General features: G+C 43.2%; 1 protein-coding gene and 1 long non-coding RNA gene across 5 annotated transcripts in view; one reads left to right on the plus strand and one right to left on the minus strand.

Annotated features, from left to right (window-relative positions):
• Ednra (endothelin receptor type A) overlaps positions 1 to 17863 on the plus strand; it is a 70602-nt gene extending 52739 nt beyond the window's left edge. Inside the window, exons 5-10 of one of the 3 annotated variants that reach the window (XR_005496613.2) lie at positions 2175 to 2327; positions 5373 to 5506; positions 5832 to 5940; positions 8028 to 8249; positions 15697 to 15802; positions 17680 to 17863. Coding sequence is in view for 2 of the 3 variants with exons in the window: in NM_012550.2 (NP_036682.1) it covers positions 2175 to 2327; positions 5373 to 5506; positions 5832 to 5940; positions 8028 to 8165 (534 nt within the window). In the remaining variant the exon portion in view is untranslated. Of the gene's footprint in view, positions 1 to 2174; positions 2328 to 5372; positions 5507 to 5831; positions 5941 to 7623; positions 11188 to 15696; positions 15803 to 17679 lie in introns of those variants that run through there. The other 2 variants (XM_039097468.2, NM_012550.2) reach the window with 2 other exon arrangements.
• On the minus strand, positions 695 to 17763 carry LOC134483343 (uncharacterized). 2 transcript variants are annotated; one of them, XR_010060198.1, is made up of 5 exons: positions 17631 to 17763; positions 13319 to 13427; positions 6180 to 6274; positions 5341 to 5467; positions 695 to 1324 (listed from the first exon to the last, which is right to left on the minus strand). It is a non-coding gene; the product is annotated as an uncharacterized LOC134483343 (long non-coding RNA). The 2 variants fall into 2 exon arrangements; XR_010060197.1 differs by lacking the exon at positions 17631 to 17763 and having other exon boundaries at positions 13319 to 13610.
• Positions 17864 to 21224: the final 3361 nt, after the last annotated feature.

The raw sequence follows: 21224 nt of genomic DNA on the forward strand, positions 1-21224 counted from the left end.
ACACTTTTTTCTAACATAGCTTTCTATCTTTTTTAATGTTCCTTCCTTCCTCTTTGCCATCCTCTAGCCTGTCCCAAGGCCCTTTCCAGTGTCTAGCTGAGGACATCAGTTCAGAAACGAAACTGCGTGACCCCTTTCTCAGTAGGTCCCTCCCACGGGGGAGGGGGCAGGGTACTCCATCCTGCGCTGTCCTGGGTCACCTTCCAGACCCCAGGCAACAGATTGTGGGCCATATCCACTCAGCCTGCAATTCTGTGGAAAGAGGCTACAAACACTGGGTGGGTGAGGGAGCAGAGGGGGCGGGGAGGGGCTCAAAGGATGTTTGTGCTTCCAAACAAGGACAGAGGCCAGATGCTCTATGTTCTAGTCAGAGATCCTTCTGCAATGGGGTGGACTAGGAAAGATCTGTTAATAAATGGGAAAAAACTAATTCCTTTGGGAGTTTGCACTTAATGCAGGATAGAATTCAGGGTCTATGAACTTGGATGGGGAAAAAATGTATTTGTTTTCACTAAATTTCCCATAAAATGTATTATTTCCTCTGATTTTAAATATAGATAATAAGCCACTATATTGTTTAAGGGTATCATGGCTTTTTTGAAGAGAAAAAGTGGCCATCTTAAAACAGTAATGTTCAACATTTTGGTAGGTTTTTTTAAGTCATTATATTATTTAATTAGAACTACGTAATGTGTAATTTGTTGATGAATACATATCTTTACCAGAAGTTTATTTTCAGTACTTTGCTAGCTCCATTTCTGTGTAATTGATTTCCATTGTGGACACATATATTTAAATGTGTGCTTATTAAAATATAATGTTGAGGTCTGGAAAGTTAGTTCAGTTAATAAAGTGATAAGATTCAGTCCCCAGAAGCTATGCAAGAAGCTGGTCAGGATGGCACAGGCTTGTAAAAACCAGTGCTGGGAAGGAGGAGGACTGGAAAGGCCCCCATGTGAGACCCTGACTCAAAAAACAGGGCAAAGGGCTCTTAAAGAATAATACCTAAAGTCATTCTGTCCTATACACATGAACACATGAACACATACATGCACACATGCACATGAACACATGAACATGCATAAACACACAAAATATTGTCCTCAGAAGGAATTCTCACTCTCAGCAGATTTCCAAGGGGGTTTGTGGTGGTTACAAAGACTTGCCTGGACTTCTGTCTTCTGGAATCATTTTCAGATTACTTAAACAGTCATAAAGGGCTCCTGTTCATACAGAAGCTGTCAGTATTCAGGGAACAGGGTGATCCTATCTTCAGGAACTGGTCAAACTATCACAGGAAGCCATGTTAGCCTCCAGAAATAACCTGGAGAAAGAGCACAAGGAAGGAAAAAGCGTGTCTTCCCAAGGTTGAGGAAAATTCATTAGAAGAAAGAGTTGAGTACCGTTCTCCCTTTTTGATTTTTATTCTCCATTAGAAAGACAGGAAACTGGACATTCTGGGTTTATATAAATCCTTGCTCACAGAGAGAGAGTGTGTGAAATCAGCCTTTAGCTAGAATGCCTCCCCCCTCCGCCGTTGTTTCCAGGTGGCAAGTATTAAGAGAGAGAGGAGTTATTGCTGGCTGAGCTGGCTGACTCTGGGGTCACATAGCAGACATACCAGGCAAAGGGCTAACTGCAGTTACACAGATAAGCTATTCATTGAGAGCCTTCATGGTTCCTAAATGAGGCACTCATGGTAAGTACACTTTAAACACAACAATCAAAAAGTCAGCCGATCTTATCAAAATGCCGAGGCTCATCAATGAACATGAACGAAATCCAACCCATTGTATGAACTTTAAGAGGAGGCTCTTTGTACTGATTCATTGTGCAGTAGAAATCAGTGTGTCGGCTTCTTAGGACCATCCTTCTAGGGATAATTAGACCATTTTAATATGCATTTTTTTCATGTGGTACAGCTCAGCAACATAGCACTTGCCTAGTGTGTGTGAAACCCTAGCTAGGTATGATCCAGTGTTCATGTGATAACATATGATTCAGTGATTAAATAAAAAAAAATACTGAGCACAAATGCAGGTCTTCACTGCTGACAATGAGGGAGGGTGGATATATTAACCGTATCCACGAGCGCAGAGACTGTGGGGTGAGCAGGGTGCTTCACAGTTAGCTTTCATTCCAATGTCCCATCTCCCCTCTTCCTCCCTGGACAGTTTTACCAAGACGTGAAGGACTGGTGGCTCTTTGGATTCTACTTCTGCATGCCCTTGGTGTGCACAGCAATCTTCTATACCCTCATGACCTGTGAGATGCTCAACAGAAGGAATGGGAGCTTGCGGATTGCCCTCAGCGAACACCTCAAGCAGGTAAACCCAGTTCATGAGAAGGTGGCCAAGGCCTCTTTGACTCCTCAAGCCAGGGTTGTACTGATCATTTATTTGCACACTTCACTAACAAGGTACAGTTGCCTACAGTATGCAGTATCCTAGGAACAATAGGCTAGACCACACAGTCTACTGTGAGATATTTCGTACCATCCAACAATGCAGTATATTCTATGGCGTTGTGCAGTGTTAAAATTGTCAAGCTACACATTTCCCAGAACCTCTCTGTCATTGAACAACACATGACCATGTGGTATCTAACAGATTTACCCTTATTTTCTAAAAATAAAAATGTTCTCTTGGAGCTGTTTCTTTATATAGCCTTAGGAATTCCTTTGGGGGAAGTGGGCTCCTGCCTGTGAACCAGATGGCCACGGGGAGGCTGCGCTGAAAGATGGTTAACTTTTGACTATTTTGCCAAGAGTGTATTGAGCATGTGTGTATGGATACTCTCAGGAGTGCCAGAACAGAAAGATTCATGTGGCCATCTTTCTTTGTGGGGTCTGAAGTCTAGTCGTAGAATAAAATACAAATAACTAGACAACAGAGTGATGGAGTGCAGCCCAGGAAGCAGTACAGCATACAGCCGGGACACACAGCCATACAACAGACAGTCATACAGCACACAGCCCTACAGCACACAGCCGGGGCACACAGATGTACAGCACACAGCCATACAACAGACAGTCAGACAGCACACAGCCCTACAGCACACAGCCAGGGCACACATGAAGTGGCACTATGGGGAAACTGTCATGGATATGGGAAAGGAGGAGGAGGGAAGGAGAGTGTGTTATTTGGTGGGGAAGCAGAGGACAAAAGCTGCTTTAGTGGGAGGGGAAAGAGCCCTGGGAGAACAAGGAATGGACACCAGCACTCAGGAGAAGGAAAATGGACATAAATTTGATCCGAGGAGCATCTCGAATGGGACTTGTTATAGGAAATTTAACTGAAAACAGAATAAAATGGGTGAAATCTTGGAGGCCCAAACCTTTAGGAGGAATTTGACCACGCCAGTGTGAATAAATGTATCTTTTAGAAACTGCTAGAACAGTTATGTGTGCTTTGGGGCTTTAGAAGGCAAAACCTTACTCTTCCACTTCCTAGTCATGTGACCTTGGGCAGATTACCTCATGTCTCTAAGCTTCCAGTTCTCCCTAAGTGTATAGTAATACACATAAGGTACCTAATAGTATCCAGTTCCTAGTAGACAGTCAGAAACAACTAGTTTACGATTCATAGAGTTAAAGTAAGAGTGCACGTAAATTCTTGGTAGCACCGGGAAAGTATATACAAACATTTGATTACACCCACAGGCAGCACTAGCAATCCATGGAGTCCCCACAGCCACACATGGGCACACATTAGCACGGTCCAGCTCTGTGCTGACTTCCTCAGCCCCTCGTCTACAAACCGGCCATAATAATACATGAATCAGTGCTATTGTGAGACTCTGAGGAAGTGATGTGCGTATGTGTGCCCTGTAAGTTCTAATGTGTCACAAATGGTAGCAATTACCTTTGACTGGCAATAGTGTTTACTTTGAGAAGCTTTAGCCTAGCTTTGTTCAGGCATGAAGGTTGCAGATACTCCAGGGACAAAATTAACCCTTGAAGGCCAGATGGAGGTGGATCTCTATGAGTTTGGGGCCAGCCTGGTCTACATAGTGAGCCCCAGGCCAGCCAAGGATGAATAGTGAAAGCTTGTCTCAAAAGACAAAGACAAAAGAACAGCTTTACAAAGCCCACAGTCCTAAAAATTGGAACACTTTATGTCTCTTCTCCAAACATGTCTCTGAAACTGTACCAGAGATTGAGTCTGGTCTCATGACTGTGGAAGATTAAGGGCTCCAGGTCTTTGGGCTTCTGCAACAGTTTGGGATAGCAGAATCTCTGGGAAGGGATCTACTGGAAAGGTTTGTTGTAGACTTCCTGAACTTAATGTTAGACTTCTTGGATTGAGTCAACAGAGTTATTTCTGCAGCCTGTTTCCAGTCAATATTGACCCATTACCAACAGATTGCATTTTATGTCCCTCAATGTGAGTGCGGCAGTATACCTCAGCAGTCTGGACTCAAACGAAGGGATACAGATAATTCCTAACCTCTGGCTGGTCAGACCATGAGTAGACTGAGAGACTGGGAGGCTTCAGTTGGAGTCAGTCATTTTCAACATGTCAAGTGCCTCTAATCATCACTGCTGAAAACCCCTCCCTTATCCTTCTGTTTGCAACAGCAGGTCTTTGAAAACTACATATCACTAAAAAAGGAATTTTAAAATTAGATGCAAATCTCAATCCAGGCATAGTGGCATATGCCTATAATCTAAACACAAGAGAGACTGAGACAAAAGGATCTCTTAGGCACAGGAGTTCAAGACCAGCCTGGGCAACGAAGCAAGACCCTGTTTCAGACGGAATAAGTAAACAGTAAATAAAAACAAAACATTTTCAACAATAGCTTCAAAACCAAAAATGAGTGAAACAGGTTGCTTTTTTTATGCACTTGTTGATTTTCTTGCTATGTTAGGTCTCCTTGGCTGAGGTGCCATTACTAAGGCCAATTACCTAATAACTCAGCACAAAACTAATCCCTAAGTAGTCACCTCTGGCCATCTGTGCTCCTTGAAAACACACATGCCCACATGTTTAGACTCACAAACACACATGCCCACGTTTAGACTCACAAACACACATGCCCTATGTTTATACTCACAAACACACATACCCACATGTTTAGACTCAAAAACACACATGCTTAGACGAAACCACGGTGTGACTTGGGCCCGTTTCTGCTTCCCTCCTGGCATAGATTTCTGCTGTTGTCCTCAGGGCATCCCAAAGCTGGCAACTACCCAGAAGCATGGTTAATGGCTCCTCCATGAGATGACCGCACTCTGGGTCTTCAAAAGTGACATCAGAGGAAGGCCACTCTCCAGACCCTTCCATGGAGTCTCCCTCCTTGTATGTCACTGTCCCTGCATGCAATAGCACTAACCATGATGCTTGTTTGCACACTCTTGCCCTTAGCGTCGAGAGGTGGCAAAGACCGTCTTCTGCTTGGTTGTCATCTTCGCCCTGTGCTGGTTCCCTCTTCACTTAAGCCGAATTTTGAAGAAAACCGTCTATGATGAGATGGATAAGAACCGGTGTGAACTGCTCAGGTACGACTCAAGGTGCCCATTTCATTAAGAAAATGGTTTCACAGCTTTTTACATTCATGAACCCCGAAACTTAAAGTTGTAAACTCTGTTATATCTTTTGAGCTGATACAGCCTATTGGTGATCCCAATGTCTGTGTGAGTCTTGTCTATAATCTTGTCACTTCCTTCCTGAGGCAGTGCATGGGGCTTCCACTTCCCTGCAGTGCTTCTTATAAGAGCCTAACTGCTACCCATAAGACATTGCTCTGGCAGGAGAGATGCTGATCTGGTGGTAAATGCCCCTCAGCAAGCGACATGTTCTAACGACCGTTTTCTTTTGCTCCAGCTTCTTGCTGCTCATGGATTACATTGGCATTAACCTGGCAACCATGAACTCTTGCATAAACCCAATAGCTCTGTATTTTGTGAGCAAGAAATTCAAAAATTGTTTTCAGGTAAGACTGTTTTGCAAATGTTCTCTCTCTCTCTCTCTCTCTCTCTCTGTCTGTCTCCCTCTCTCCCTCCCTCCCACTCTCCCTCCCTCCCTCTCTTCCTCTCCCTGTCTCTCCCTCTCTCCCCCCCCTCCTCTCCCTCCCCCTCCTCCTCACCCTCACCCTCCTCCTCACCCTCACCCTCTCCCCCTCTCTCTCCCTCTCCCTCTCTCCCTCTCCCTCCCCCTCTCCCTCTCTCATACTCCATAGCAAACAGGCACAGCCAATTCCAGTTTTTCTACTGCTTTGATCAGGCACCCTCCTCTTCATTCAAAAAGTGAAAATCACTTTTCGTTACCTAAAAAGAAGGTCAAAACTGTCATCAGAGCAGTATATATTCAGATGACACTTTCAGCAGCTGGTGCTAAAAGGACTGACTTAATTGCATTCAATTTACTGCCTCTCTTCAAATGGAAGGCTCAAATCTAAGCACTCTGCACCCTAAGAACAGAAAGCCAATTCATTGTCCTAGACTTTAGTCAGCCTCAGGCAGAAGTCAGCTCTGGGGTTGAGAAAGCTCTCACTAACAGCAGTTAACCGGTGCATTCAATAACAGCCTTCTCAGAGTTGGAGAGGTGGCCCGGGAGTTAATGGCATTTGCTGCTCTTGCAGAGGACTCAGGTTCCGTTCCCAGCATTCATAAGGTGTCTTAGAACCACCTGTAACTACGGTTCCAGAGGACTCAATGCCCTCTTCTGGCTTCCTTAGACCCCAGGCACACTCATGGTGCACATGCAGGCAAACACTCATACACATGAAATTAAGTTAAATCTTAAAAAATAATAAATAATAACCTTTCCAAGGAACAGAAATACCTATTTCAGGGCAGCTGTGCTACTGTGCTTTCTCTTGTAGTCACTTTCTTGTTTCAAAGCTCCTTCCAGACATGTCAACAATACCTTTAGGAAGTCCCGTGTCTTATTGACATCTCACTTTCTAGTTCTGGAATGACTTTAGCACAGCCCTAATGTTACTGGGTTGTGTTATCTTGGACCACGATACTTTCCTTAGCTCACAGTGTACTTTATGCATGATAGAGGTCAGGGGAAGAGGTCCTGAAAGCAGACAACCTTAGCACAGCTCAGCATCTGCTAATGGTCTCACCTCGGGTGTCAGCACCCCCTCCAGCTCCCTCAGTTACCTCACCACAAAAACTGATGAACCAAGTAATCATCCAGTAAGTAGAATTCAGTGTGGATGGATAGACAGATGGCAGACAGACAGACAGACAGACAGACAGATGCACGTGCAAACAATATGAGAGAGCTACTGCATAATACTGAAAAGGAAAACACAGTAACTACCCTCACAGAACCCATGATCTAAATAGAGACAGACATATTACTCAGAAGATGGTACAAACAGGTGACAGTTGATAGCGGAATTTCAGCTACCATGGCCTTGAGGTCTCCTCAAAGAGCTGGAAATAAAATGGGTTCACTCACACACAGGTCCTAACTAGTATATTTCATATTTGATATCATGTGCTGATTACTTTATATATTAATTAAAGGGCAAGAGAGGCAAGGGAAATCCCCGTTAAAAATCCTCAGAAATTAAACACACACCCAAGCAAATGGCCAAGGGAAAGAATCAAGTCTTGAGAGCCCTTGCTTCTAATTTATATTCTGTTCTTCCTATTCTTAGGCCTTGCTATGGTCCTTCATAAAGAGGTGTCAACAGCACCCACAGCTGGGTCTGTAGTGAGGGTCACCTGAAGTACTGACAGATACCAAGCACCTCGTAAGGAATTCACTGATGAAGAAGCAGGCCCTCCAGGTCCTTTCCTCGCTGGAAGAGCCCTACCTCCAACCAGCACTGCTGTCCCTCCCCTTAAACACAAGGAACAGAACCAAAATAAAAAGCAGGAGACCTTTGCTCCTAGTCTCTGCCTGGCCGTGACAGCTCTGGCTGTCCTTGTCTGTCCTTGGCTGTCCATGGGCATCTCTCACTGGATGGCCCGTGCTTTCATGTGTGACTCAGAATGATCGGCAGGCTGACTGGGTAATTTACACACACATTCTCTTTCTCTCTCGCTTTCCCACCCGCAGTCATGCCTCTGTTGCTGTTGTCACCAGTCCAAAAGCCTCATGACCTCGGTCCCCATGAATGGAACGAGTATCCAGTGGAAGAACCAGGAGCAGAACCACAACACAGAACGGAGCAGCCACAAGGACAGCATGAACTAACCCTGTGCAGAAGCACCGAGCAGTGTGCCTTCGAGTCCCAGGATGAAACGGTCACGCAGCAGCTGCGCTCCCAAAACCTCCCAGGTCTCTCCCCTGCTTTTTGTCTAAGTCCAGCCTAAGAGAAGAAATGCTCTCCTGCCCTCCCAACAGCACATGACGGACCGGTTCCACTCACAGCCATGGGTCTTTCCTGAGTACTGTCCATGATTTGCATACCGTGCCTGTCATTTCCAACACTTGAAAATCAGGACAACTGAGGGGGAAGGTGACAGTTCAAGGAAACCATGTGTCTGCCACCTTTGCTTGAACACAGAGTTTGCACGTTCATTTCCAGCTTCCGTGCAGTTCTATGGAACAGCCAGTGGGCACTGTTCATCCTAAGATTCTAGAGCAGTGGTTCTCAACCTTCCCAATGCTGCAGCCCCTTAATACAGTTCCTTATTTCCCAGTGACTCCCCAACCATAAAATTTTGTTGCTACTTCATAACTATAATTTTGCAACTGTTATGACTTGTTTTATCTATCTGATATTTCTGATAGTCTTAGTCTGCCCTGGTGAAAGGGCCATTCAATTCGAAAGGGGTCACAACCTACAAGTTGAGAACTACAGCTCTAGAAATTATGTTGAATTTGAAGCCCCGTGTCTAAAATCCTATAACTGGAGAGGTGAGGGAAGATGATCAGGTGTTCAAGGACAGACTCATTTACAGAGTTCAGAAAAGCCAGGGCTACATAAGATTCTCACAAAAATACAAACAGACAAAAAGTGTTTAAAAGTTATGACAAGATTCATTATTTTTTTACAACCAAACACATTGTGAGGTTGAAGTATTCTTTTGGAAATGACATTCAGTGTTGGGATTTTATAACTGCGTGGCACCTTAGAAATGATTGTTTCCTCTTCTATACATGCACTTTGAAAAAGAAGTGAGGAGGAGAAAGAGGAGGAGGAGGAGGAGGAAGAGGAAGAGGAGGAGGAAAGGGAGGGCATCTGATAAGGAACTAGGTTCTGTTTCTAGGGTACTGCTTTGTTTGGAAAAGATGATTTCCAAAGGTGACCAATTACCACCAGTCAGTCTAATAACTGTTAGCCAAAGAATTTTTAAGAACCTGTATTTTCTTCTTATGTTGTTGTTTGGTTGGGTTTTTTGCTTGAGGCTGGCCTTGAATTCACAGAGGTCTTCCTGCTTCTGCCTCCAAGGGCTGGGATTGAGGACACGTGCCTAGTACTCTAGCTTGGGTATATGTTTATGCTAAATTAAAAATAATAATAATACTTAGGAGCTAGGCAAGGTGGCGCATGCCACAAGCTTCCTACTCTTAACATCCTGAGGCTGAAGCAGGGGGCTGTGAGTGGGCGAGTGCCCACACTAACTAGAGGTACTTGCCTCCAAATAATAATAATTAATAATAATACTTAGGGCCAATGGTTCTCTCTTTCATAAGCCCAGTCCTTTGTAATGTGTTTTTTAATGTGAAACCATGTCCTGCAGCTTACATGTCACTGAAGTATGGCGAGACTTCCAGCCCTACGTCAGAAGCATTCCTAGGAAAAACATGCTGGCTGGTTCTGGAGGGCCTGGACATCTCGTACAAGCTCCACAGTAGTAGCACATATATAATGCATGCTTCCTCCTACGCTCTCAGGTCCTCCTACTGTGAGGACTGGCTACACTCCTGCCCATGCCTTCTTCCAGACAGGAAACAATGTCTGAGTGGCCAAATGAGCTGATTGTGTCAGGCGAAATGGACACCACCGGCCATGAACCTTTAACTCTTTGCTCCTCTATGATTGTGAGACGAACTTAAATTTTCATCCTGTCCCCAACTCCTCAGTGGTCACTATTTCAAAGGGCCCATGGTAAGTTACTACTGGGCATTTTCCCAGATGTTTACAGACTGTGAGAACAACAAATGTCTTTTATTTTGTGTGTATATAAATATATAAATAATTGTACATTTCTTTTAGCCAAATTTTCTGTGGTTATCTCTATGGAGTGTGTGTGTGTGTGTGTGTGTGTGTGTGTGTGTGTGTGTGTGTGTGTGTTGTGGTACATATAGATCTGGTGTAATCTTAGAATGCCCTGTGTTTGTGCCAAAACACATATTGGGAGTGGATTCTAGGTGATTACTCATTATACTACCCACTTTGGTCAGTTCTTACACATAAGAATCTCAAGCCTCCCACACTTGCTACTTAGCTACTATTACAGATCTGAGAGCTGCCATGCAAGGGAAAGTGACTGCAGGAGGGATTTGTTAGGTTGGATGATCTGACCAAGTAGGATTCCGTCATAGCCTTGTCCTTGCTGGAGCAGGATTCCCTGTCATAGCCTTGTCCTTGCTGGAGCCAAGAGTCCTATACTTGGAAGTATTACACTTTTCTCTTTACTCCCTTGGGTGTTCTTTTTGTTTCTGTTTTTTACTGTTTGCTCTGGGGATTAAGCCCAGGACCTCTGCTATGCTAGGCAAGTGCTCCACAACCCCAAGGAAGTATTATTTTGTTCTAGTCCCCAGTGGTAGTGCAACTGACAAGTCACCTGGAGTTTCTGTCAGATAATCGGTGGAAAACTAGCTATCTTAATTTTTGCATCATATTTTAATACAGTTAAAAATGAATCAAATATCAAAATCAAGATTAAAAAGTGCATCAAGTTGCAGTTGCTTGAATTTCAGGGCTGAGAAATACTACCCCTGTATGTTAGTAGTCAAGTGTGCCACTGAGTAACACACACCCATACATGCCTAGAGTAAGACATAGATGCAAACAGTTTTGTTTATTAGACCATTATCTTGTAAAAGATGCTTTGTTTTTTATATATAAAATGTATTTTTTATTCAGAACATCGTAGGTCTGAATACACAGGCTTCAGTGTGCATTTTGTTTATGACTGGTAATGATTTACTCATGAAAACAGTTCACCACATTTCCGACAAGGAACTTTGTAGAAATGATCCAGAAGCTAAGGGCCTGTGTTGGCAGTGGCCCATTAAACAGAAAATAAAAGTTTACAGAAGCTTTGCAAGTGTCTCTTCTTTTTTCTTTCCTTTTTTGTTTGTTTTGTTGTTGGTTTGGTTTGGTTTGGTTTGGTTTGGTTTGGTTTGGTTTGGTTTGGTTTGGTTTGGTTTGGTTTGGTTTGGTTTTTGAGACAGTGTTTCTTTTTGTAGCCCTGGCTGTCCTAGAACTTACTCTATAGACCAGGCTGGCCTCAAACTCACAGATCTACCTGCTGCTGCCTCCCGAATGCTGAGATTAAAGGCATGTGCCACCACCACTTAGTGTGTCTTCTCATTTTAAATAGATCTGTGTAGGGAATGTCGGTTGTACAATACCTTGCAAATTTCTCCTTAGCAACTGCCAGGCAAGCAATTTTCCTTTCTCACACATACTTCATAGTGGAGTTTAATCCATCACCTTCTTTTGTTTACTAAACAACTCTCTCAACCGTCCTTTATCTTGCTGAAAATTTCACAGCTAGGATACTAGATATACAGCAGTGAACAAAACAGGCAAAGTCCCTGATCTGATGGAGCCTTCGTTCCAGAAGACTTAGGAGCCAATCGTATGCTGTGTGGCTACCCAGAAGAAGACATACATCCATGGCCTCTATTTACTTGGCATCTTCACTTAGATGGCTAATAGACCATGATATATACAGATTGAACCTGATAATCCCAGCCTGGGCTGCTATAATATTCTTCTATTCAGTTAAATATAGCTCCGTCTTTCGGCTATTCAAGGCAAACCCTTGGAAGTCATGTCTAATTTCTTTCTGTTAGACGTCACCCCAACATCTCAACAATGCAATTACTGAGCCCCCTCTGCAAACCATGCAGAGGATTGTGGCCACCTCTGCCCACCTCTGCCTCCTGTCTCTGTGCTATCATCTCTGGTCGGTGTAACTGTAGTAGGTTCCCATCCTGTCAACTTGCTTCCTGCCTTGCACACAACCACACTCATGGGAGACTGTACTCCACCTACACTGATTGGGTAACGCCAGAACAGCCAGCATCCTTGGGTGGTGGGCGAGACTTCTAAGAAATCATAGGTCACAAAGAGTCTTCCTGCCCTTCTGTGTTCAGGCTGAAAACTTGTGTGCCTGGAGTTGGCACTCATGGTTTGGAAATGATGAAGAAAATCAACCTTGTCATGGCATAAAGATGGGAAAGAGTGTTTTGGTCCCCAGTTGTGGGTCCCCTAGTGCTTCCCAGGATTTGTGGAAACACATCAATTCATTTATCTATTGACCTATTCTGATTAGAATCAGTTTTCCACCTAAATTATCTTGATTTATCTTTTTCTATTGTTGGGTTGACTTGTTTGTTTTTGTTTGTTTTAGAGCAGTTTAAAGCGCACTAGAAAAGCAATCCGAAATTGTATTAGTTCTCCACACCCTCTTTCCTCCCTTCACCACTCAGTTTCCAGTTTGGCATCAGTGCCGTGCACTTGGTGCAGGGAATGGACCAGTGCTGGTGTGGTTGATTCCTGAAGTCCATAGTTGGTATTGGGGCTCCCCCTTTGTACTCTATCTACATCTTGTGAGTCTTCCCAGTCGTATGAAGCCGCACATCCAACACATCCATCCCTTTCATTCTAGAACTTCCCTCTGTGATACAGCTCTTCTCTCCCTTCGCCCTCCCTCCCATCCTCCCTCTACTCCTCAGACTCCTTGGCTTAGCTTTTCACTCAACACAAGTATAGATGTGCTGCCTACTTTTATATCAGCTTCCACAAGCTGGAGTCCTTTGAGAGAAGGGAATTTCAATTGAGAGGATGTTTCCATAAGATCTGACTGTAGGCAATGAAACAGTAATAGATGGGGAGGGACCAAAGCACTGTGGATGGGGCCATCCCTGGGCTGGTGGTCCTGGGTTCTATAAGAAAACAGGCTGAGCGAGCCATGAAGGGAAAAGCCAGTTAGCAGCAGCCTTCATGGTCTCTGCATCAGCTCCTGCCCCCATGCTCCTGTCCTGATTGCCTTCAAAGATGAACTGGGGTCTAGAAGCATAATCCAAAGAAAACATTTCCTCCCCAAGTTGTTTCTGGTCATAGTGTTTCATCACAGCAATAGAAACCCTGACTCAGAGAGTGAACACCCACCCTGTTACATGATACTAGCTGCCAGAAACGAGGTATGTAAATAACTACATACTTAATGGTGACTCAGCAGACCGGAACTAAGGGCTCAGGGGTCAGGATTCTTCTGGTGTCAGTTGGTCAAAACACTGTTAGGCCCTTCTTGCACCTGTTCATGTCTTAGTCTGTGGAAATAAAACAGACGTCTAGCATCATAACAAGAAACAGCAGTGTCACCTCTGTTGTATTTTTGTAAGTCAGTAAATATTACTTTACATTCAAAAGATAAACCTACCCAGGGACTGGAGGTCTTGCTCAGGGGTAATTTATTTACCTACCATGTGAAAGGGCTAAGTTTCCATCCCCAGCACAGCAAACATAAATTTATATATATATATATATATATATATATATATATATATATATATACCCAACAAGTCTTAAAGTACTAACATAATGAACTAGTTGGACATGTGTCCACAAAGCCATGATCCTAGCGTGCATGTAGATTAACCTGCCACCTGCATTGTTCTTACCAGTGTTGATAGCCTCTGATACAGTGGCTATAGACAGAAGATGGTGATCTATACCTGGAAGAGGGGTGCACTCTGAGATGAGGCCCCCTAGCCCCTCCAGGCTGGTGATGCTGAGCTCCTGTGTCTGTAATGGGCTGCACCATCTCTGTTGATTCTACGTCACACTTGAAGCAGGCAAAGTTACGTCAGAACACACACCCACCACATGTGCACTGACGGGTCCTGAGATGTTAATGACATCTTCCTATTTTTAAACTCCCCAGTGGTTTTTAAGTAGTCCTCTATTTGGCAGTGCTTCTGTTGTGTTTTTTCTCTGAGTAGTAACAAAGATGACCACTGCTATATTTGGTCTACACTAGTGCTCTGTGGCTTCTCATTTCTATAGGAAAACTGAGAAAAATCAACTCCTAGAACCAGAAAATAATAAAGGACTAAATAACTATGTTTGTCTTTGCAAGGCTGGTCTTCCCTGAGAAAACAGGCTAGCAGGCCCCCTCTATCTCCCCTCTATTCCTTTGCTTTGGCATCAGGATGATTCAGTAGAATCTATCAAATGTCTATGCCTGGGAGAAATTAAATTAAGAACAGTAATGCCAACTCTAAATAGAATCAGAAGAGTCATGGAACCTCCCTAGAGCAATCGAGAGAATTCCAAAGATTTTTTCCTTTTTAGTTCTAAACTACCGTCCCCTTATCTGGTTGACAATCAATGCTTATTTCAATGTGTTTCTGTGACAGTAGATATGTGCTTGGTGCTGTGGGATTAATTTATCCCAGATGGGAGTCATGACCTTGCCCAGACTATGCACTATCCCACTGTCAGCCAAGTCCCGGGATCAGGCCCCTCCAGGGCACATCTCTGACTCACTCCATTTATGTATTTTTCTCCAGAATACAGCCACTTCTCCATCAACTGTAGCTCTCTACTTGTCTTCAAGCTTAACTATGAAGTCCTAAAATGGAAAATCTACTAACTTGAGTGCTCTCTCTCTCTCTCTCTCTCTCTCTCTCTCTCTCTCTCACACACACACACACACACACACACACACACACACACACACGAGAGAGAGAGAGAGAGAGTGTGTGTGTGTGTGTGTGTGTGTGAGAGAGAGAGAGAGAGAGAGAGAGAGAGAGAGAGAGGAGGGGGAGGAGGGGGAGGAGGGGAGGAGGGGGAGGAGGAAGCTTAGGAAATTTAATAGAAATCAACAAGTGGAGAGCCAGGCAATTGGGGGAGAGGAAATGCACACAGCTAGCATAGGCCACTCAGCAGATCCCAGAAAGACAGTTCAAGAAGAAAACATCCTGTGCATTTCTGAGACAGAAGAACTGAGATCAGTGAAAGGAAAAGACCACGAGTGCAGATAAAACAAACACAACTGATTGAGCAAGATCTTGGAGGAAGGGAGAGAAGGACACGATTCTCCTCTGACTCCCACAGGGCCTGCTCCTAGGTCAGGCTATTCCTTATGAGTCCTTTGTCATCCAAGTCGAAGGACAAGAGAAGGATGTATCTACCTTTGAAAGCGTGGGCCAGTGAAATGGCTCAGAGGGCGAAGCTGATGAGCTGCCTTCAATCCCAGGAAGCCTTGTAGAGATATTCTCCTCAGAGTTGGCCTCTGATCTCCACACACACCATGATATGTGCAAACCCACGCCCATGTATTACAAAACAATAGTACAGCAATAATTGTTTTTAGGATAAAGCATTGGAACAATAACCAGCCAAGTCACCCATGTGAACACTTTGCCTGAACCAGCCTCTGGCAGGGTCCATGACACCACAGAAAACAACCAGCTGCTCTGGTCTGTAGTGAGTAATACGGTGACCAGAAACTGTGTGTGCCTACATAGATGAGCCCATATACGGGATTTTATATCAGGATGAGTCTCAGTCACACTCAGCTTTTGTTGGTTTCAGGGCTGGGGATGAAGTTCGAAGGCTCACACATGCTCGGCAAAGCACTTCACCACTGAGCTACGCCTTCAGCTGAACACTCCTCAACAACTGGCATGCAGAAACAAAAGTAAGAACATTTGATTATACGTGAGTGTTTATTTTCTCACAGAACTAAGTGGGGATGAATAACTTCCAGTTTGCTGAAGATGTATCTTTTTGGAGATGCCCAAATACCTCACAGCAGTCCACACTAAGACTCCTTCTCAGGATTACAAGCCCACCTGTGATGGCAACATGAGAAAGGAAGCTCCCATATAGGTCTGGTGGCCTGCACCTGTCCTAGGAGAATTTGCCAAGTCGTAGTCGGTTTTCTAACTACCCTTCTGCTTCCCTAGGTAGCAGGTTCCCCAGTATGCTTGAACCTGATACACATTAGGCTGAAGGGATTCTGGATTTCCAACTTTCTCTATTCTGCTTCCTAGATTCCCTATTTGTACATACCCAATAATACCATTATAAATTGCAAGGTGCCTTGGGCCCTGTTAGGTGGTAGAGTTATGCAATTGTATAGTCCACCTGATATTCAAGGGATTATTTTCAACCAAGCCACAGAAGGGTCAAAGGAGTTCATCTACTGGACTATGAATCTATCAAGGCAAAATGATGGTATAAATTCTGACATGACCCGTTAGCCCAAAAGACTGTCTCAGAACTGCAGGGAGTGTTTGCAGTTATGTAATCTGAAACAGGAACAATGATACACAGCCTACAACTTTACAAACTCCTGCCTCTGTTGTACAGGATGCAACAAGAAAAAGGGGGTCAACTTAAGTGTTGCCTCCCCAGTGGACCTTATATAAGTCATCCAGTCACTGTCACCTCACTCCACTTTAATTCTCTGCATAGCACATACTGCTCATGAATTTTTTTCTTGCTCACCTAATAGTAGGAGTACAATTTACTCCCTCGTTATGTGAAAGATGTGGTCTGGGTGGCACATAGTGTGATTTAAGATTATTGAACTTAAATCAAGGACACACAATAGAACTAGGAGGCTACCTAGGCATTCCCTGAAGCTACCTTTAACTCGGGTTAAGTACATCTGAAATGTTTGAGGGCGGAAGTATATCAGATTTGGGGGTCTAAAGGGTTGGGTATATTTGCATAGAATTTTGTGATAAGAATTATAAATTCTTGCTGGTCCATAGAAAAGACACACAATCCACGTTCTTTATTTACAAGCCATAAGACTAGATTGGTGTGAGGATCTGCTTGTTGTGGGGCAACCAGATCTTAGGAACCGGTATTGAGCATTAGAATGTACCAGACCAACCTCCTACATTTCCCTCTTTTTGTCTAAATAAAAAGGCTTTTTCTCTTATAATAGTAAACAATAAACAATGTACAGTAGGAACAATTATGAAACAGTAATGAAAACTATTAGGCCAGAGTTATATTCAAAAAATTCAATCTGTTTGTATTTGGGAACCTTTGGATAAAGAATTCTACCATCTCTCCTATCTTGGTGAGTTCAGATTTCTGTATCTAAATCACTTTTTCATTACTATCTTAAACATTTAAATCCTCTAATTTTTATAATTTAGAATTATCAACCTTAAAGCACTCGTTTATAATTTTCTTTAACCTTCATAATTTGTATTTGCCGTCCTAAAAACATGTCCTTAGATCCTCGTTTTCCTAGATCCTTTAATGATTAGGTTTAATTGTAAGACTATGACTATCTAGTCTTCAACCCCATCAGAGACCTGAGAAGGAATAAATATTACCTGAGTATGTAGGAAGTGCAGGTAAAGAGCTTCCAAGAATTGTCAGAAATGTCAGAGACAGCTGACTGCCTGGACAGAACCCAATAATCTCTATGAAGTAGGAACGTCCACCTTCAGTATATCTGACAGACATATTTATGTAGTAGGAATTGTGAAGGACTTGCTTACCCTGACTTGGCAGTTGACTTCCCTGTGTTCATTTGTCCTCTCTGAACAGTATTCTGTCTGCAGATGAAGTTAGGGCATTGTCTCTGCTCAGTTGCTAGCTGGCCACAGTTGAAGCAACTCCATATGGAGCTTTTTGATGCTGATCATCTTCCAAGTCAAAGGGGTACTGCCAGGAGCCGGCTTGTCTCATTGTCAAAAAGACCTTATTAATAAAGACATCTTTAAATACCACATTCCGTGAGTCTCTGAAATTTTGAAGACCACCTATCTATTCATAGCATATCTGAACAAGCAAACATTGTTTGTTTCTAGCTATTTATTATCTGTTCAACCCGGGATGCATATTTCTGTGATAGTCCAGACTAGTATCTAACACGACTATGAATTTGATTGTCTGACCTTTAATTTGCATTTCTTAGCCATTCCTAACTGTTTGCAAAACCACCTACTGAAAGGATTGGGATTAAGCTTCTCATCTTCATGTGAGCTGCATAGGCATAATATCTATATGAGTTGAAACATGCATACAAAATTAACCTTAAATTCTTGTACCAATATTCAAAGATTTTACCAAAATTGTTAAGCCTGTATCAATATACAATAATCAATCTTATTTGAGAATAGCAATAGCTCTAAGTTGAACTTCCCAAATCCAAAATTCTGAAATTTCAAAACTTACAAAATCTGAGACATGGTAAACATCCTGTCAGTATAAAAGGTTTTTGGTTCTCAGACTTTCTGATTACAAAAACCTACCTTATATCTGGAGAAGTGGTTCTGGAGTGACACCTCCATGATAAGACTAGATAACAGGGAGAGGGCTTTATTTCACTGATTTACAGGCCACCCTTGTTGAAATGATACTGTTCTAATGAATGAAGATATTTTTGTCTACTATGTTATAGCTACTGTTATTTTGGGTTGGTTTGGGATGTTTGGTGGGTCAGTTGGTTGGTTGGTTGGTTGGTTGGTTGGTTGGTTGGTTGGTTGAGATAGGGTCTCATACAGCCCAGGCTGGCCTTGAACTCAGTAAGTAGCCAAGGATGATCTTGACTTCCTGATCCTTCTGGGATTATGTGACACCATGCCAAGTTGTATGTACTGAGGACAGAAAGCAAACCTTCAAGCACACTGAGCAAGCACCCAACAGAGACCTTCTAGCCATTGCAGAAAAGCCAGAAAAACTGTGAGCTTGACCGCAAATTTCAACAGAGCAGGTACCCAATTATACCTACAGTAATCTGCAGTGTGGGTTTAAAAGGAATAGTGGGGCTGGGGATGGAGCTCAGATAGAGAGCTTGCTTTGCCATGGATGCTCAAGGCTCTGGGTTCAATCTTCAGCCCTTCAGTTCCTCTTTATGCGACTTCTGGCTTTCACTGATTCTGGAGTCTGTATTTTCCGCTTAAGTTTATTTATTTGTTCATTTATTACTGATTGTCCTTGGTCAATTTTTTTCAGATGAATGAAAATCACCTTTTCTCTTATTCTAAAATAATGCAGAAAGTCTTTATTCTAGCCCTCCCCAGCAACCCATACAAGATTTATCTTTTCCCTAGGTAATGAATTTTAGGGGAAAAAAATCATCTTTCCTCAGGCCAGGGTATTAAAGCTAAATCACCTGCCTAGAGTGCAAGTACTGGGTAAGAGGAGAGAGAGAGAGAGAGAGAGAGAGAGAGAGAGAGAGAGAGAGAGAGAGAGAGAGAGAATCTGGAGAGTTATTAGAACCTACAGTTGCTGGACTGAGCATATGGCCTATTGCCTATGGCACAAGCATGAAGGTACAAGTTTTTATCCACACTATTACATAAAGCTGGTTCCAGAGACACAGTCTGTATTAGTTCCCCAGAGGATCCCTGAAGTTCATTGGACAGCTGGTCTACTTGAAGGTGGAGAGCAATGGTGGAAGACACTTGACCTCCAGGAAAATTATGCACAAGCAAACACACACACACACACACACACACACACACACACACACACACACTGTGGAGAGAGATCTATAGTTGTTGAGGAAACATCTACTAATCATAAATTTCTTACTTACTTGAGATCATCTACTCTTGCTCTTTGTGTGTGCATTTTTGCTTTGCTCCTTGACCTTGGCACTTTAAAGATTTCTAAGATATTGTCATCAGCTCCTTCATTCAAACTCACTTAACAAAGGTCAAGCTATAGAGGAGTGCAATGACGGTCTGTAAATAGAGTCCAGATGCCCTGCCCCACTTTGGTTGTGTGTTTTTTGTTTTTTTTTTTTTTTTACTTCACATGACTGGACCACTATCACTCCTTTCCATCTGGAAACTCTGAATTATTTTTAATTCAGGGAAAATGTATTAATTATTACCTATTTTTACTTTGCCGAAGACTGAGTTATAAAGGTTAATGATAAAAGTCTCTCAAATTTTCCAGTATGTTTCATTCTACTCTAAACTCTGAAAGGTGACCTCAGTTTGGGGTTATCCATTTGGACTTCAGCCTTTAATTCATTCACCAAATGACTTTTTTTTTGTCTGATAGATGCAAGTTTTCCTTAAATCTCTCTGGGGATCATATTTACACTTTGTTTTAATTCTCTCATCCTCCTGAATAATGTTCCCTCCGGGACCTCCAGGGCCCCCTCAATCTGTCATGCACACTGGTTGTTTTCCTCCTCTGTCTGATGATTCACTCCCTGTTCACATCTCTCAGTGGTGGGTGAGGTTTTTAGCACTGTGAATCTAGACGGTGTTTGTCTAACTGTGAAAGGCAAGCTAGCTCTTTCCCATGAAGGATGATAGTAGACACATGGGCAGAACTGTGTTCCTAGGCAGCCAGTGTGAGTGGGGAGCCAAGTCCCTTTCAAATGTCAAATTCTGAGAAGCATTTTTGTGCCTTTCACCCTGAGCACTTTCTCCTTCTGTGCTTTGTGCTGTATCTGAGAAGCCTCGGGTCTTCATAAACTTTGGACTGCTTTCTTCTCAGGCTTGAGGAATCTCTAGGGGCCCTATGCAAGCCAGCTGTTCTTAATCAAAGCCTGTGAAAATCAGCTCCAGCAGCATCCCATTCAGGGGGCAGGGAGTGTGCCTAGCCAGACCAGGTGTATGATCTACAGGCACTGGTGTAAAAGTAAAATGTGTAGTCCCTTTGCCTTTTAAAGTTTATTTTGCCTTTATTTACAGTATGTTTTGACACTTCCTTGGCAAGGTTTAAGGATTATCACAGAAGAGGAGGGACAGAAAAATTATAAGGACTAGAGAGTGGACATTTGCACTGGAAAAATATTTGCTGAACATGACAGGGCCATTGTACGCAAGGACAAACAGGAGCTGTGATTGAATGTATAGGACCCGCACAAGGACAAAGCAGCCAAAATCCTAGCCTGGGTGGGGGATGCTCATGAAGTCCCACCAATCACAGAGGACATGTTGACAACTGATGGCTGCTGAGGAAGGGAGAGTCAATTTCATTCAGGGATAACTGAGCTCCAATAGAGTGTCCTACATGCTAAGTGTCTTCACTGGGTTTTAAAATAGAGCACATGTAGTTGGAAAGGAACAGCAGTGTGAGGGGAAAATCAGGAGGAAAGGAAAGAAGGTCGATTCAAACAAAATGTG

Source organism: Rattus norvegicus, chromosome 19 (assembly GCF_036323735.1).
Source record: "Rattus norvegicus strain BN/NHsdMcwi chromosome 19, GRCr8, whole genome shotgun sequence".
Classification (NCBI taxonomy): domain Eukaryota; kingdom Metazoa; phylum Chordata; class Mammalia; order Rodentia; family Muridae; genus Rattus; species Rattus norvegicus.